This window comes from Chiroxiphia lanceolata, chromosome 1 (genome assembly GCF_009829145.1).
Source record: "Chiroxiphia lanceolata isolate bChiLan1 chromosome 1, bChiLan1.pri, whole genome shotgun sequence".
Lineage (NCBI taxonomy): Eukaryota > Metazoa > Chordata > Aves > Passeriformes > Pipridae > Chiroxiphia > Chiroxiphia lanceolata.
This window is the reverse complement of record NC_045637.1, coordinates 147,739,209-147,757,179: the sequence shown is the minus strand read 5'-3', so window position 1 is coordinate 147,757,179 and position 17,971 is coordinate 147,739,209. Positions and strand designations below refer to the sequence as shown.

At 37.6% G+C, this 17,971-nt stretch overlaps 1 protein-coding gene across 8 annotated transcripts in view; it reads left to right on the top strand.

Moving 5' to 3' along the window:
- RBM33 (RNA binding motif protein 33) overlaps nt 1-17,971 on the top strand; it is a 101,406-nt gene that overhangs the window by 16,633 nt on the left and 66,802 nt on the right. For all 8 annotated transcript variants that reach the window (XR_004355900.1, XR_004355902.1, XM_032682060.1 and 5 more), the window contains exons 4-7: nt 1,415-1,491; nt 3,556-3,856; nt 4,971-5,081; nt 11,343-11,514. Coding sequence is in view for 6 of the 8 variants with exons in the window: in XM_032682060.1 (XP_032537951.1) it covers nt 1,415-1,491; nt 3,556-3,856; nt 4,971-5,081; nt 11,343-11,514 (661 nt within the window). In the remaining 2 variants the exon portion in view is untranslated. The remainder of the gene's footprint in view (nt 1-1,414; nt 1,492-3,555; nt 3,857-4,970; nt 5,082-11,342; nt 11,515-17,971) is intronic.

Genomic DNA, 17,971 nt, shown 5'->3' with positions numbered 1-17,971 from the left:
ATAAAAAAGGAATCAGTGATGTCTGTTAAAGATTACACTCAGTGTGCACAATCTGCTATTGCATTCTCTGATGAGTAGGTGGAGGATTTTCCCTTTTACAGTGAGGGGAAAAACATGGGAGCAGCTGGAACTGGATAACACAAACAAGTTCTCACCATGTCTGCTATAGACTCCTCATGCTGATAACCATTTCCAATGCTGAACTCTGTGAAAAGAACTATATGTATGTTTGGGTTTGCCAGATATCTGCAGGAGAAGACAGAATTCCTGTTTGGAAAATCAAACTGGCTAGTCATCTCTTTTTATATTTTATCTGCTAAATGAACTCATTTAGAAAGTAGTTTTTAAGATTTGATTGGAGATTAATAGGTTTGTTAAGAAACAAAGAGTTGAGTTTCACTTGATGTAGTTTTCTATAACCACAGTCTATTTGTTTGCAAAGAAGCTTCTTGAAACTATTCTGTAAGTATTCTCTATTAAAGATAGGAAGTTCCTTAGTCTCATGTACTGTTTTAAGAAAGAAAATAAAATTCCAAGATTATAGGGATTGCAGATGTGTGTTATGCAGTTATGAAAAGCATAACTGCAGTTAACATTGTATGTATCTTTGTAATTGGAATGCTAGTTGATAAAGCTGCTTGCTTATATTAAAAAATATGAAATTATCTATATGAATACTAACTAATACTAGATTCTCCAAAGTATTATTTTTCCTTGTGCTTTTTCTATTCTTTTCAGTTTGCAATGTTACAGGGGAGTATCTGTGGGTATGGACACATATGGTGGGGTAAAAATAGATTTCTCAGAAAGTTTTCCCTGAACTATTTATGCTAAACTTCCTTTTACTTAATCTCATCCCAATACTTCTAGATAAATCTACCTTTGTATAACCTTTCTGCCTCTTAATTAAGGGGTTGGAAATGCTGGTTAGCAAATCTGCAGATATCTCTTCTGAGTGGGTAATTATTAAAAAAAAAAATGAAACAACTTTATATCCTTTTCTCCAGTCTGTATCTTTGCTCTCTAGAACTTAAAGTAACTTCATGCATTTTCTTGACTTGCCTAATGCATCAGTGTCACCAGGCCATGAACTAGAGCTTTTTTCCTTCCCGGTCTTAAGCGAGTTGTCATCTTTGGCTGTATTTGAGAATGGAGCAGTGAAAAATGTTGATAGATAGGCAAATTTGAGTTCTGTAAGTTTCCATTAGACTACCAAAGATGTATTTTAAGATTTGTTGTCTTGTGGTTTTTTTTTCTTATCAAATTGGGTCATTTCCTTGAAGGTATGGTCTTAGTCTGAGACGTGTTTTTCATAAAAAAATGCTTAGTATTCAGAAGTTTCAGTAGTTTCAGTATCTAGTTAGTTAAAAGTTTATATCTTTTATATTCATGATTGACTTTTTCTGAAACCTAGAATCAGTCAGACTTGTCAGATGAAGAGCTGAATGACGATCTTCTGCAAAGTGACAATGAAGAGGAACAAGAATTTCGGTATTTCTTTCCTGAATCTTGTTTTGGATAACTCAAAGCTATTAATGGCTACTACTACTGATTACTGATAACTGCTAAACTAAAGTTATTGTTATATGCTTAAAATAGTTTCGGTTTTTACTTAGCCAGTTACTTAGTGATGTATATCTAATGTACTCAGTAGCATTATTTGCATATCAGTAACATTATTTTTGGTTATTTCAATCTCAAAAATTTAACTCAAATCTACAAAAAGCTTATGAGAAGAGATGGTGTCATCTCCCATGCATATAGAATTCATTATAAACATTTACAGAGCTTTGCTCTTTGCAGCCTCAGTATTGTTATAAGCTTCCTTCTCCTGTGACATCCTTTTCTGCCGTCTTTCTTTTAAAAATATCTTGCCTCCTAAGACCCTGAGGAGGGGAATTACACACTTGGCGAGGCTTGATTTGTGGCTTAATTGTTTGTGTACAATTACACAGCAGAAAATTTGTTTATATATACAGAGTTTATAGGCTGGAGCAGGTACTTCCACGGGAGTTCACTGAGGATCCTGCCCTGTGAATACAGCTCCACAGCTGAATTATGGGCATCACAACTCAAAATGAGTGTCTTGTCATTTTTACTTTTCAAGCTGGACTGATGCAGGGGGGAAGATGCTTGTGATGCCAAAGTGATGCAATACCACTGCTGCTTTTAATGGCCTGTGTGTTTTTCCAACCTTTTTCTTTACTTGTTGCACGCTGTGCAGGTCATGTCATCTGAAGGGGTATAATGTATATATAACATACATTGATATATCTATATCTCAGAGATCACCTATGTTTAGCCTTCAGTAGTATAAGGAGTTCTGTCATTCTATTGGACTGATGGTGGTGTGATAAAATGCTCCAGCCATCCAGCTGTCCATTGGCTGCTGTTTTCCTTCCTGCAGTAGTGAGGGTTGGACTGTTCCTTTCAAAAGAGGGAATCCCTATTGGTCCTTGCTGTCACTTCACTGCATATCCTCCCTGAGACCCCTGGGCAGCAGGAGTGGCTATGTAACCACATGAGTGATAAGAAAGTATCTGAAGTGTGATAATATTGCTCAGTGGAAGCAGGTTTCTGTAGACAAGTTTTGCATTTTTAGCAGTTTTATTGGCAGAGAGTGAGAGCCCTTCCCTTTTCCTTCTATTTCCATTCAACCTCATGCTTCTGTAGTTGGGAGGATAATGATAATCCTGCATAATGTCTTCATTTTTGTGTTAAATCTTCCCTGTCTTATAGATGCAAATAGCTCAGAGCTGCCTGGATCTTTTTCTCCCAAATGTAGGAAAATGGTGAAAAATACGACTGTTACTTAAAAAAAAAAATAAAAATCTATTTTCATTATACCCTGAGCCTTGAAATCAAGAAGAGCTTCCCTCCCTCTGCTTTTCTAACTTGTCTGCAGTTGGTTAGTTGCTTTTTTATGTGTTGATGGCACTAGCTGTTGCAAACAGTAAATTCTGAGCTTTGCTTTGCCTGCAGATTATAAACGTGTCAGTTTTTGTATTGATTGTTTTTTTTCAATGTCTGTGCCAGTGCTGTTACTAAGTTAAGAATGTCTCAGGCATTTAAATTACAGTTATTGACTATGTATTTTATATTAAGTAGAACATTAAATCTGTCATAAAAATGTAACTTTGAATTCAAGATAATCAAGAATGAACAACATGAATACATTTAGTAAAAAATATTTTACTAGAATATTCTGAAAGATTGGGAAAACAGATGCAGTTATAGCAATTTTGTGTATTTTTTGTTAGTCTTGGAATTAAAATTGAATCCAGTCTGCCTTGGTGACAAAGCAGGACTTTTGCCAGTTTGACCTGCTAAACCATCTGGTTCTTTTGATTCCCCTGGTCAAATAGCCTGCAGCTGGTGATAAGCTGCAGTACAGTATGCGTTGTGAGAACATGGCATGCAGTCAAATAGTGTATGGGGTATAATTCTGTCCACCAACTTAGAGAACTTGTGTTTGTTGGCTTTGTTTTGCTAAATCTTTGCGAGTAGTTGACTGTTACACTCCAACCTCTGAATTCCCCCCCCCCCATCCCACAGCTCTCCAGGTGTCACAGTGAGCCTCAATGCCACGTCTGGCATGCTGGCATCATATGAAATCTCTGAGTCCATCAATGATCCATCACTAGAACATGAATCTGAGTATGACCAAGGGGAAGATGAAATTGGTTATGACAAATCTGAAGCACCTGAAGAATATGCTTCAGAGTATGCAGAGGAAGGACATTATGAAGGCAATGATCCTGAACTGACAGAAGACCAAATAGAATATGGGGAAGAGCCTGGAGAAGAAGATGAAGTGCTAGACCTTGAAATCAATGAACCCCTCGATGAATTTCCAGTGAGTTTCTTTCTATTGTATCTTCAAAGATAACATTGCTTTGCGTGCATGGGGTTTTAGACTGATTTAAAATCTGTTTACCTCCCTAGGGAGGAGGGGAAATTAGACCTATTATCACTGTCTGCCAGTTTCTTTATCTAGGCTGTGACAAAGTTTGTGTTGACAGCTTGTTTGGCGGTAGGTAATGCTCCTTTGTCATGCGGGAAGGCAGTTGAGAATCATGACCTTGAGGATTGTATCCTTAAGGAAGAAAACAGCTTTGTGTGGTGGAGATACACTGCCAATTGTTAGAAGTACTTAATGCAAAAGCTTTTATCCAGGCTTTAGACAAGATCTGATAAAGTCCTTCGAAGGTGAAAAGATTATTGACCTGCTAAAGACATCTTTAAGGTGCTAATATCCCAAAGTGATTGATGTCCTGCTCGTTCATCCTTTTTGTAACTGAGAACTGTCTAAACCTGAATAAAGAGATTGGAGGTTAGTTCAGAAAATGTCACCTGCATAATTCAATATAATTTAAGCAGCGTATTAGAGAACATGCACTGGCTTTAATTGCTAGTGAAGTGATTTAATCTTAATTAAAACTGTATGTGATCAGTGAGGTGTTTTAAAATACAAGCAAACTTACTTAGGAAAGCTTTTGCTCTAGTTTTATGTTCATAATTTTTCAGAGTTGAACCTGCTCATATGTAGGTGCTTGCAGAGTGTTTTAAGAATGTTTATATTCTGATGGGGTAAAATCTGATGTTAATGTATATGTGCATGTTTTCTTTGGTAAGAAAGGACTGCAGTGTTTGCTTCATGAATTTGTAAATGGGGGATGTAGATGTATAGAAGAAGGAGCAAACAGTATTAGATGGGATCTTTATTATGACATTGGTATCTGAGTGAAAACTACTTTAATTTTGATGATGTTGAAATTATGGTCTAGTTAAAAGCCCTGCTAATTATGCTGTATATATGTCATTTCACTTATAATTGACAGTTCTGATAGAGACAGTACTTTTCTTCAAGCCTGGAAGTCTAACAATGTAGCCAGACCCCACATCTCCATGGGTTTGCAATTCTGTACAGTTTGCCTGTGTCTTTTCACCTTCATGTGTTATTGCTTTAGGATGAAGATTACATGCAATCATATAATGAGCAAGCAATGGAAGAACAAGGAGAATATACAGCTGATGAGGAGCTGGAAGAATCCCAGACAATGGCAAATGAATCAGAAGAGGTATGTTGTAAATTTAACGGAAACTTAACTGTTCTTTTAGAGATTGATTTCATAGAATTGTACCTATTACAGGGTAAGAACTGATGCACTTTGCCAGTGTTGAATTATTGGTTGTATTACTCTTTGTATAAGATGAATTGTGATAGCATCTATATTGTCAGATACATCAGATGCCCTCTCTCCCTTGGGATGAAAACCATAAGGAATAGGCCAAAATGTGCATATTTAGTCTTGGCTTCAACATTAGTAACTTCAGAGGCCTCTTTGGGTAGGAGAATGACAGTAACACTGCATGCTGTCTGTTAAATCTCTGATAGCTGTGATGCCTCACTTTCCAGGTGGATCATTTGTGCCATTGGGAGTGTAAATACAGTTCTTGGGTATCCCCCTTTGAGGAGGAGTGTGAGCATGGAAAGTTCAGTATTTTAGAAGGGCAAAGGTTAGATTGTTGTTTCGAAAGGAGTTTTGTTGGGACTGAAGTTCCTGTGAAGTTTATTTTACTTCTTTGCTTAGGAGAAAGAAAGAGTGCCACATAGACAGTCACTGATTATAGCCCAGAACAGAGGTATCATACCTGTTTTTAATTTGCAGCAAGTTTTTGATGGGGGATTTTTTTTCTTTCCCCAGCAGGAATCTGCTTTAATATTACTTTTATTCCAGTTCTTAATTAAATAGGATTGAATGGATTACCTGCTGAGAAGTGTAGTCAGAGTGTGTTTCCTCTTTGGAGCTTTAACTCATCAGGAAATTAATTCCTCAAAGACACAGCAGTGTTACTCTATGAAGTTCTTACAAGTGGGTGTGCTGTGATGGTCTAGTTGTATCAAACCTGTTTTGGTAAAACAACATTCCTTGGTAGGCAGAGATCTGCACTGAAAGGGACCACCTGCATTGTTCAGTCCTCCACTGTTGCAAGCATGACATGTTGTACCAAATAAACCTTAATGTAGTTATTTGCTACTTCACAAGTATTAAATCTACTCTTTAAAAGAATTGTGTAATGTCTAAACACGTTTTGATCATTCACTGGATTATATACACTTTCTTTTTGGCATTTTGGAGGTGGAGTGATGCATTTGGGCTTTCTGCAGCTACAGTCTAAGATGATGGACACAATGTACATCATGTAAAATTAAATACATAGCTGAGATTCACTGTCAGACTTATGACCTTAAAAAAGTACAGCTTCATTTTTAGAGTACAAACTAATGAGAATTCTGTAATAATGATGTTGTCTAAATTCATCCAATTCAGAATTAAATTCCTTTCATTCAAAAGGTACCATTAATGAAAGTTTTTATTGTTTTTCTTAATAGAACTTTTACAGAATTTGTTCATCATATAATGTGAGCATTTTGGCCACATCTTTATTTGCTTACTCTACATTCTGGCATTATTCTAATGGTTTGCAGATTGCCCCAGGTTTTTCTTCCCAAAACAGTAGCATGTTTTTATTCTGTTCTTATTTAATGTGTAGCTTATTTACATTTGGCAGCAGGCTCATAATTGTACTCTCTAAATGAGAATACCACTAAGAGAGAGAACCTTTGTAGAGTATCTTTTTATTGCAAGGTTAGACGCCACCTCCAGCTCTGAAGAGTGTTCTTTATTTGAGTGTTATATAACAGTACTCTCCCTTAAATCTCAACATTCATTACTTGTAAACAAGGCTAAAGTTGGCATTCTCCTGTAGAAAAATGCAACACAGGAATAGAGCTGTAATGGATGCAAAGAAATAGCATTATTATCTCCTGATTGAAATTTGGCATGTGAACAACTGAGAGAGCTGACCGAGAAGAGTGTTTGGTGTTGTATTTTATTCAGTTCCCACATTAAAACCAAATAAAGCTGCTTATTAGATTGCATGAAGAAATTCTGTAAACCAAGAGAAAAGCTGACTGGATGAGGAGTTGGAAAATAATGGGAGGAAACAAGTGACTATGGGAAGTTAGACACCTGTTAGGAGTGGCACTCAAGGTGGGAGGTGTGAGGAAAAGGCAGGTAAAGCTTGTGCTTGAAACAGTGCTTAGAACCTTGGATTTTAAATAAATAACACTCTCTGTGGAGCTTCCTTGAAAAATGTAGCAGTGGTTCAGAAAATATTTTTGCGTTCCTAAGGTACAAAGCAAAACCACTCAATACCCAGAAATTTCAACAGCAAATAGGTGTGGTAGAACAGTCACATGAGGCATCATGTCCTAAATATTTTTAGAGGAAAAATATCACTAATTACTTCTGTGAAACGTGAATGTGAAAATGAAATAAAAATAAACCCTCCTGAAATTAGAATTCATGATTTCTTTGTTTTATATCAGAACTAATCTGTGAAGTGTATGATAGGGGATTTGTCATTGCATAAATTTAAACCGTGTCTTGGGTTATGCTGATAAGAAATGTAGAGGACTTTAATCAAGAAAACGTTTCATGAAAATGTCCTACATACTGCTTTTCTTTTGATAGAATACAGGCTTGGGGAAAAAAAGGCCAATGCATCTGTCTGAATTGTTCCTTCTGTGTGTAGCCAAAACTTCTGCATTTTAGTATTTTTGTTCAAGTTTGAAGACACTACTTGTCAGCCTGGAGGAAAATGATGAAAAGAGTGCAAATCAAAGCAGCCAATTTTAAAACATATTTAAAGGCACTTAGGTTTATTATTTTAGTCTCATTTTTCATCTGTGGAGTTGAGATGCCCTTGGAATAGGTGTAACATCCCCTTATCTGCCCGCTTATCTCTTGATTCCCTAGGACTGAGCAATTGCTACTGCTTCAGTGTTAGCCTCTAGCAGATGCCTCCACTGCCTGTTTTCTGGCTACTCAATAAGTTCTTTGTTTCACCTTTGTAAAGTTTCTGGTTTAGCCTCTACAACATCTTACCAGTCTCTGGCACAAAGCTGTCCGGAACACTTGATAATGGCATGTTTGGGAGGATCATGCTGAGCAGTGCTTTCTCCTGCTTTCCTTGGGCTGTGTTTGCTACCACTGCTGCAGGTGCCTGGTGAGCTGTCTGGGCAGGAGCACTCACTCTTTCTCAGTAGTTCATAGCCCAGCGTGAGGAGTTCTGGTCAGTGACTGGGATTTATGGCATAATTATTTAATGAGAATGGCAGGAACCTCTGACCTTGTGGTAGAAGAAAGGTCGTTCTTTTTCTTTGTAAGGGTCAGCAAAGCTCTTTGGTGGCTTTGTGCAAGGTGTCAAAATGGGAAATGTAAAGCTCCCTTTGAGGAGAGCTGCCAGAAGCCTTGGCTGGCAAGTCCAGTCAAGTGACCTGAAGTGGCCATTCAGGGGCCGTGTATGTACATGCAGAGATATTCATGATTAGCAAGTATTAGAAGTGATCCTGTAAGTACTAGTGTGTCTTAATTCTGTGTCTGCAGTTGTGTCTTTTTGAAACATAGAATCCCTTTATATACTATAGTCTTGGCAAAACTACTCATCCTGTTTGGCTGGAAATTGGAAAAGCTCATCTAGAAGTCTTGCATGCTCCAACTGTTGGACAAATTGCAGGGGAAGGGTGTGTGCTCCTACACAGCTCAGCTAACCTTTCCTGGAGCTGTATGGAGAGAACATATGGTTGGCTGTCAGACATGTTTGTGTCTCCATTGCAACTAATACAAATCCCTCAATAACACGTGTAATCAGACTTGGACATGGGTCAGTTAGCATCCTCCAGCACTGCCTTTCCTTGGTGCCTTCTTTTTTATCCACTCCTTTGATTTTTTTTTTTCTTTTTTTTGTCTTTGATATTTAATGCTTGTAGGGCTGTTGTTTGTTTACAGCATGACATTATGCTGATGAATAAAGGGAGTCAGACCCAGAAGGCTGCAGAATTGGTATAAGTGGCTAGAAACAGAATAGTGCTAGTCTAGAAAAGTTTGAGAAATGTTTTTTGTTGTTGTATAGGTAAGTAGTTGTCTTGTAGTCTATTACAACTTGTATTCTTTTCCTTTTAGAATGGATTTTTTTTTTCCCCAGAATGAGTAGTTGTCAAAAGGCAACAGTTTCCACAGGTAGTTTTTGTAGCATTTCATTAAAACATAGCAGAACTTTTCAGGATAACACAGACTGCATAGTCCTGATTCTTTCTAATCAGATTTTCTAGTCCTGGTTCTGAAGTCTGAGCTACACATAGAGCCTTGCACAAGTAAGTTTTGCACTCACAGATGAGATTACATGCTTGAGACCAGTCTTTGGTTAATAAAAACTGTAATTCCAATAGAGCTTTTAATGGACATGGACACAGAGAGTGGATATCTGGGGCTTATGCTTTAAAGTAAAACAGGAGGCTCAATGTAGTGAGATCAATGTCTTGCAAAAGAGCTGCTCCAGTTCTGACTTCCAAATCCTGATCCTGAAAGGAAAGTTTCTAAAAACAAGCATTGATACAGTAGAATTATGGGGTTTGTGATACTTAAAACCATAGATTTAATAGAGATATTGCTACTCCTTTCTCTTCTGAGAGTCCCTCTTTTGAAAGTAAAATGCTAAGCCTGTCTTTCCCTCTTGTTTGTTTTTATTAAACCACCTTAGCATCTCTTTCCTTGCTAACATCCCTCCTCTGTTCCATGAGTCTCAACGGCCTGTCCTCAGAGGTGTTTTGATTATACATGGATATGTTAATCAGACCAATTGTGCTCAATTTGGGTTTGCTTTTGAGGTTTATATCTCTTTCACTCTTGAAGTTTTGGGGCTTTTTGCCTGCTATTCTGTCTGGTTTTAGCTTTTTTTTTTTTTTTAAATAAAATTGTTACATAAAAACAAATACATTTGTGAAGTATAAGGCTTTGGCTGCTTCCTTAGCTATATCTTAAAGCATTTTTGTGAGGTCAGAAAGTGTAGTGCTTGGATGTGGGAATGGATAAAAAACATGTTGAGATAAGGGGATGATTAAATGAAAATAACTTGGGATCAGGAGTCCATTAAAGCCCAGGAATTAAGTACACAGATCATTTATTCACCAGACCAGAGTTATAGTAGCTTTGAGCTGGAGTTCATAAGGTGTGCTGTCTTTTAGAGCAGAAAGTGTCTTGCCAGATCATCCTGTTTCTGGTCTTGCTTCACATGTTTTTTTTTTTTTGGTTATGGATGAAATTGGGCTGCTGGATAAGGAATTTTGCAGTCTCTTGCACAACTAATTCCATTAATTCTTTTTCTTGATTTGTGAGTTGATATGTGTCTGCCTGACTGTCACACTTGCTGTGCTTTTTTCATATAAATTTCAGCACTGATCTGGTTAATTTGAAGTTTAAACCATTTTTTGCATGTTAGATTTCGCTCATTTAGTAGTTGGTCCTCAAGCAGCATAAAAGTTAAAATGTATTTGGAGTCTTTGCATAGAGCTTACACATGCATTTTAATTCTAAGAAATGAGTAAATGGGCTTGTACAAGAAATAACCAAATACACAGTAACAGAAAAATTTTATGGAAAATCATGCTGTATTAGAACACTTCTAATTTTCAGCTGCTGACATCAAATATAACTTGTGTAACATTCTGAAACATTATTTTCATCAGGCACAGGGAAATGAAATGGATTTTTTTTTTCCCTATTAATTTGAAGGAGAGGGATCCCTTTTCATTTGGGACATTATCTAAATAAATGTTCTCTGTTATAGAGAAAACTGGAAAGGGAGTAGCATTCCAGAATACAAATTTAATATTTTCAAATTTTATTCAATGCTGTTCTCCATTCTCTTCATCAGTTGCTGAATTAAAAGTAGGAAATATTCAAGGAATAGAAAAAGTAACTACAAGTACAGTTATGCATACCTAGAGGAATAAGATTGAGATGCATGGTTATCTGGTTTTTGTTGGTGTTTGTTAGTTTTTTTTAACAACAAGCTACTGATGTTTGTTAAAAAAATGAAGAAAAAAAAAAGACCCTATTGGTTTACTGTTTAAAGTACTTGAAACTGGCAGTATCTCAGGTTTGTATCTTAGTGAATTCAGTGCTAAAATGTGAAGAAGTAGCTGCTAATCAGGATGGAGGTTCTAACTGGAATTTCAAAATTCCCTGAAATGTTGCAGCAAAATGTGTTTTCTAAATAGATTTTACTTTATAATGTATTCTATAGTTCATATATTTCTATGTTAAAAAAAAATTCACCAAGCTCTTAAATGTTCACTGAATTATGCATGAGCACAAAGTGTGATGCCAGCAAAATTTGTTCAAAGGGGCCTTTAACTAAAGATTTGCCTTTTGACACTGATCACGAGAAAATAGATTTTTCACGTTGCGTGTCCTCCGTATTTTGTGATTTAGGCAGCGATTGGATCTCTGGAACTTCAAGAAGAAACAAAAGAAGAATCTGACGAAGAGGAGGATGATGACGAAGAGTCCGGACGATTACGTTTCAAAACGGAACGGAAAGAAGGAACAATAATTAGGCTCTCAGATGTGACAAGAGAAAGGAGAAACATTCCAGAAACTTTGGGTGAGGTTTTTGTGGCAATGGACTGTTTCGCAGAGCTGTAACGAATGAAAGGAAAAGACAGGCTTGCAAAGGCTTTTCTAAAAGAGTTTAATGGCAAAAGGTAGAACAGTCACCTTCTAACTTAGACTGGCTTATATCCAAATTGTCCAAAGCCGTATGTCCTGTCTTGTAGTGCGTGTGGTGTCTGTCTCCTTGAGAATAATGTTTAAACATATCATGTTTTGAAAATCATTGTTATATTTGTTCACTGGTGTCTTGAAAAGCTTTCCTGTCTTCAAGCAGCAGCTCTCTGGTCTGTGCTTCGCTACGTATTGTGCTGGAATACATTTTAAGGAATTTCTTTGGGTGATTTTCAGCTGATAAAACAAATCTTCTTACTTGTGTTCTGTTGTGAAATACCTACACGTTTGCTGGTTTCCCCCAGGAATATAAGCATGCTCTGAACCTGTTGTGTTCCTACTCTTGAATTGGCCTAGAGAAAATGTAACTTGTTGGGGAGTATGTTAGAAAACATGGAAACCCTTTTTTTCCTGGATTCAGCTTTTCTAACATGAAACAATCTGGATCTCTTAAAGCCCCTTAATCCTTTAGGCAGTGTCTAAAAGGGTATAATTTCTTCCTATTTGAGTAACAAAACATGAGTGTTTGTTTCTAGGAACACTGCTTAATGTATCTAATGAATTTGCCATTGCTACTTCAAATCAGTAGATTTGGAGCTTTCTTGCAGTTGCTCTGTTTTAGTCTATAGATAAAATCACTTTGGTTTATGGCTTTGAGAGTTAACTAAAGATCTTTCATGTGCCCTGGGTATTCAGGTATATAGTACTGGTATTGTACCCACCCCATTGGGGATAACCTCCTCATGTTGGACTTAGAGTGGTGGCAATAATAATAAATAATAAGTAAAATTAAAATTAAGGTATTAGGAAGATGGGCAGAAATTAAGTTTTGCTTCCAAAAAGATGTATCATTCTCATAGTTTTGCTACTGAACCAAAATATCAATTCAAACTATGGAAAAAAAGCCCTGATCTTTTGAAGAGAATCAAGATATGCAAGAGAGGTGAACTGGTAATGAAGGTAAATTGTCAGGTACTGTTGGCTAATTGTCAGATACAACTGGGAGAAGATGTGTGTTATGATACTTTCAAGTTTTGGCAGACTGTAGGGATGGATTCTTCACCCAGAATCCTTTAAGAGGGTGCCATGCAGCCTGAACTTAGAAGCTGGGTGCTTCTACTTTCTTTACAGATGAGTCAATGTCTTTGCACAGCAGGACATTTTGGAATTGCATTCCCACAGCAGATACTAGAGTACTAGAACTCATCCTGATGAAATTTTCCTCTTACCTTAAAAGCTTTGCTTTGCAAAGGATGCTAGTTCTAAGCATTTTTCTCTTGGATTGTATAACCTACTAATTCTTTAATCTGAATGCAAGGGATTTGGGCTTTTACTATGCCTGCAAAAATTGAGAAGCCTTCATTCTGTAAAGAGGTGTTGTGGCTAAGAGGACTTGTTCATGAGCAGTGAGGAACCAGCTGCAGAGGAGGCTGAACTAGACCTTCACAGTGGTATTCTGTGTCATGCTGTGAGAGATGTCAGTGCTTGATTTTGAATCAAAGGTATTTCTCCTCTGTTGTTCATATTTAGCAAATAGCTGCTTTTACTTGCAATGTCAGGCAAAGCATGTATTAGGGCCTTTATTCAGCATTGTTTTAACAATCAGGAATTGATTCTGATTAGAGTAAGACTGAAGGGAACGCTGTAGAGGCACAGAGTGGTCTATTGGGGCAAGGGGTATTTTAGCTGAGGTAAGTTCCAAATGTGTTTACAACCATAAGACCGTGTGTTTACATACCACGTACAGACTACATCTTATTTATACAAAAGGTGTTGATGGCTTTACAAAACAGAGTATTGCAAAAACAAGAGCGCTCTAGAATAACTAAATTTCTGCACATAATTGCAAGGTAAATGACAATTGCATGGGCATTTGTGTATCTGTGGATTTATTCTTCAGTTTAATGTAAAAATACCAGCCAGTGAGGAGAAAACAGTCAAGCTCCACTACAGGTTAAAAGAAGAGTGGCTTGAATTAGACTTATTTTTAAATGTAATTTTAAGTGATTTGGGGTATAGCACTGAGATGTAAGGAAGAGATGAAGCAAAGGTGGATGATTCTATAAAGAGGTTTTTCTGAAACTAGTATTTGGCAAAAAATACAATCTTGCTGTTGTGAAATGGTTTCTATTCATACTAGCTTTTCTTGTTAATTTGTTGATAAAGAGACCAGATGATTGACCATGTGGTAGAAGGTTAAACCACAAAAGATTCTTGTTTGCATATAAGTATCTACTTCCTTTTGAGATTATAGAGCAAATTTTTACAGATGCTGTAGTTTAAAAATGAAATTTCATTGCAGACCTACATCTCCTTACTCTAAAATATGAACATAGTTCAGAAAACACTTAAAGAGGAATTAACATTTCAGTTGAAGTTACAAACGTAATTTCCATCCTGTCACATTTTGGTGACCTTTTGTGACAGCTTGTCTCTATTGGAGGAGTGCATTCTTACTTACTGATTAAAGATGTCATTTGAAACCATTTTATTACCAGCGATAGTGAAATTAATCTTGACACTTAGAGACACCAGAAAAATAATTGCTGATTCACTGCATTAACTGTGTGTGTGAGAACTGTACAGTCAAGATGAGACTAAGTGTGTGCCAGTAAAACAGATGTAGAAATATAAAGTGTTCTCATGAATGTAGCTGAGATCTTTCCTAAGCATTTCTTTATCCAAGCTAATGTAAATAGTGGTTTTGCAAAGTCCAGAGGACAGGTACTGTAGGACAGCTTTGCAGTTGATTTCTAGTGATATCAAGTTTGCCACCTTTGATAAGAAATATGTAACTTCTTTCAGTACATGTAGTTGAAGTCTTCCCAGAGTGGAAATTGCCATTATTCTCTGGATGTAGTTACCTGTTAAGGAATGTTAAGAGGAAAAATGTCTTTGGTATCACCAAACTAAAGTATCCCCTCTGTATCTAATTTAAGAAAAAATCAAACCAAACCCTTACACTTATTCAGAACCATTTGCAAAGTGCTAACAAAGGTTAATTGGACATGGCAGTACTTTTTGTTATGCCCTGCTTAGTTGGCTTATGTTCACTCTGACGACTAGTGGCTGAGATTTCAGGCATGACTGGGAAATTAAACTGAGTGGTTTCACTCTTGTCCTGTTGCAGAAGCACAGAGTGTAGTCAGTTTGCAGATCTGGGCGATAAAGAGAAAAAAGTTGCAACATGCTGCATATATATGTAAATGAATATATATATTTATAGCTGTTTGAGAATGTGATTGGTGTTGAAAATCTCTGCATTACCCAGGATAATACGGATTCTGGGATTTTCAGATCTGTGGGTTTGCAGTGCTGTTGCTCTCGGGGAGCGGCGTGAGGCAGAAGTAGCTGCAGAGGTGTGTGCTCAGGGTTGGTGCAGGCAGGAGCCAGAGCTGCCCCAGCCTGCACACCCTGTGCAGGGAGCCTGGCACCATCCAGCTGGGCCCAGGGTGCTTTTACCACATTGTACACAAGGTTTTAGCCAGGGGAGAAGCCCTGTAGGGAAAGCCAATCTCTTCTTCCTCTGCTCATCGCTTCATTTCTAGTTAGCAATGTGATCTTGCTCTCAGGGAAGACAAGGACTGTTTTCTTTTCTTCCTCTGTGCAAAACCATCTTCCATGTTATCTTCTCTCCTTGATCTCTGTATTTGTGGCACAGTGCTCTCAAATACAACATGCAGCCCAGCTAATAATTGAACTGACTATATTTTGCTGTATGGTGATTGTACATCTATATACAGCACTTGAGGTGTTCATGGCATGAGTGTTGACTTTTGCAGTCTGTCTCTGTGGTTCTGAACCTGCACTTTTGTGTCTAAGTGAAATTATAGGACACTGTTGCCTTAATGGCATGCTGTGAGGGAAGTATGTTTGATGTTGATGTAATCTCTTTTTTTAAAAAATCAAGTGGTTATATTGTACTTCTGTGGTCATAGATGTGGTATGAATGCAATGATGTTTGCTGCAGTGAATTCCTGAGGGTTTTTATTTGGGTTGGGATGTTTTTTCCAAGGTTGGTGTTACACATGTGTTCACTTTCTTGGCTGAAAAACTGAACACGTGGACTGTGCCTTTAAGGACATGACCTTTAAACTTTGAGAAATTTTGTGTAAAGTGAAGAAGAAGACAATTTATTCATTTTAAAGAGAGTGAAAAGCACATCGAAGACCTTTGTATGGATGCTGTCATCCCTTCCCTAAGGTTAATCAGCACAGTACTCTGAAGTAATTTTGTTTACAGCAGCCAATTCTTTCTTCTGAAGTTGTTTCTATTCAGTGTTCTTCAATATGTGCTCTAGAGGCTGAGAGACTTGGCCATAATGTTGCCTTTTAGGAAGTCTAGCTCTGTTCCCAGGTTCATTAAAAATTGCTTTCCTCACATGTGACTTCTATATAACAGGAAGTTGCTTCTTATCATCTGTCATGACTATCAGTGGTAGGTACTTGTGGAAGTGACTGAGCTTTGTTTTCCAGACTGCAACCTTGCTGAGTTCAGGGTTCTAGTATGGAAGATGGCAGAGAAATTGTCCTGCCTGCCCTATTCCTGGGGAAAAAGCTCAACTGTCCAACTAGCAGCACATCCAGTATGCCCTGCAGAATTTAAAGGAAGGTGTTACTCCTTTGCAACATAGTGACACTATTTTCCCCCCTATGTATATGGGAACTAGTGATCCATCTTTCTGGCAGAGCAGTCAAAGCCCACATTTGCTCTTTCATGCTTGTTAGGCCTCTGAAGAAACAGAACTTGCTGCAGGTGTGGAGAGAAAGGAGGCTTGAAATTAGAGCCGTGTTTTTCCCACCAAACTGGCTTTTTTATCCCTGACAACCGAAGGTGACTAAGGTGGTTGTTGTAGTTGCATCTGATGCTTTTGATTGCTTTAGACAAGAGTACATTTGTTTTAATTTTCCTCAGAAATCCATAGTGTGCACATATAATACCATACTAAGACTTGAGGGACTGTGGTTCCTTGCTTCTTTCTAAAGCATGTTGTGAGATGTTTCTGATAAAGCCTGATTGTCTTGGGCTCTGCTGATGTCTCGAGGCATGTGCCTTGAGGGCAGAGGTAGCGTTTCATAAGAGTATCTGCTAAGGCTTTATGCCATTTGATTGTGGTGTCAGAGAGGAGAGGAAAGGACAAAGAGAAACTTGTCTCATCACCAACACACAAAAATGAAATAGGAAACTCTATGGCAGATCCTGAGCTTTTAGAATTCTGTCATGTTTGCTGTGTTCTTACAGGCCATCAGCAAGTTCTGAACTTTTCCTTTAAAAAGCCACTGCTTTGTGGAGGTGCTGAATACTTCTGAAAACTGGGACATGCAAATTTACAGTCTTTGCAGCTCAGTCATGCAGGTAGTTTTTGTAGCCAAGTAAGAACAACGGCCGCAGTGGGAATGCACAGCACTCACCCTTCTCTGCCCTTCTGTCAATCCTCAACTTCAAAGACTAATGGAGATTACTTATGAAGATGTTTAAGAGGGTGGTTTAAGTAGCTTTGGCTTTTAGACTCGCAGGAAACTGTAAGAGTTTTCTAATTGCCTTAGCTATATATTCTTGGTGTATATCTAGTGGAGATGCAGCACTACTGTCTCAGCTGCCACATACAAATTATTTTTATTCTGATATTCAAATATTGCAGCCACTATGTGTAGTAGTGCCAAGTATATATTATATTAATTCAAAATATGTTTTTATTTGTCAGGAGTTTGTTTCTTTTAGTGTAGTTTAATTTTGTCTTGTTAGAGGGAGAAGTCAATATCAGAGGTAACTGGGGATCTGACTGGCAAATGGCAAAAGACTCAACTGCATGTTTGAGGTAAAGTTTATTATCCTGTTTAGGTGATTCAGGCCTGGTGAGTGGCACTGCTCATACTACCATGGTGTGTTTCCTGAAGTCTGTTGTAGACTTTCTCTGCATTTTCAGTAATTTCATTACCTGGGTCTGTTACTGAATACTTTTTCTCTTAATATTCTGTCAGCGTTGTCCAAGATTTCAAGGAAATTTGTCAGTCTTTGTTGAGTACCCTCTGTTCTCTGGTGTTTACCTGTGATGTGAGTTGGGTGGATGTTATCAGTAGCCATGTGTTTGTCTTGAGCTGAGTACAGATTTTAATTTGTGCTCACTTGTGAAGTACAGCCGGGTCTTAAACCACATACAGTAAAATAAATAGTAATTAGTTACATACTGGAAACTCGCTTCAGCCATCAGAAAGTGCTTCTTTGGAACAGACCAATGTGCAGAAGAGTTTAGTGGATAAAATCTGTTTATATGTAAGACTCAGCAGATCCTTTACGGTAAAGTTTACTGGAGGTTTCATTGTCCTACCTGACATTTT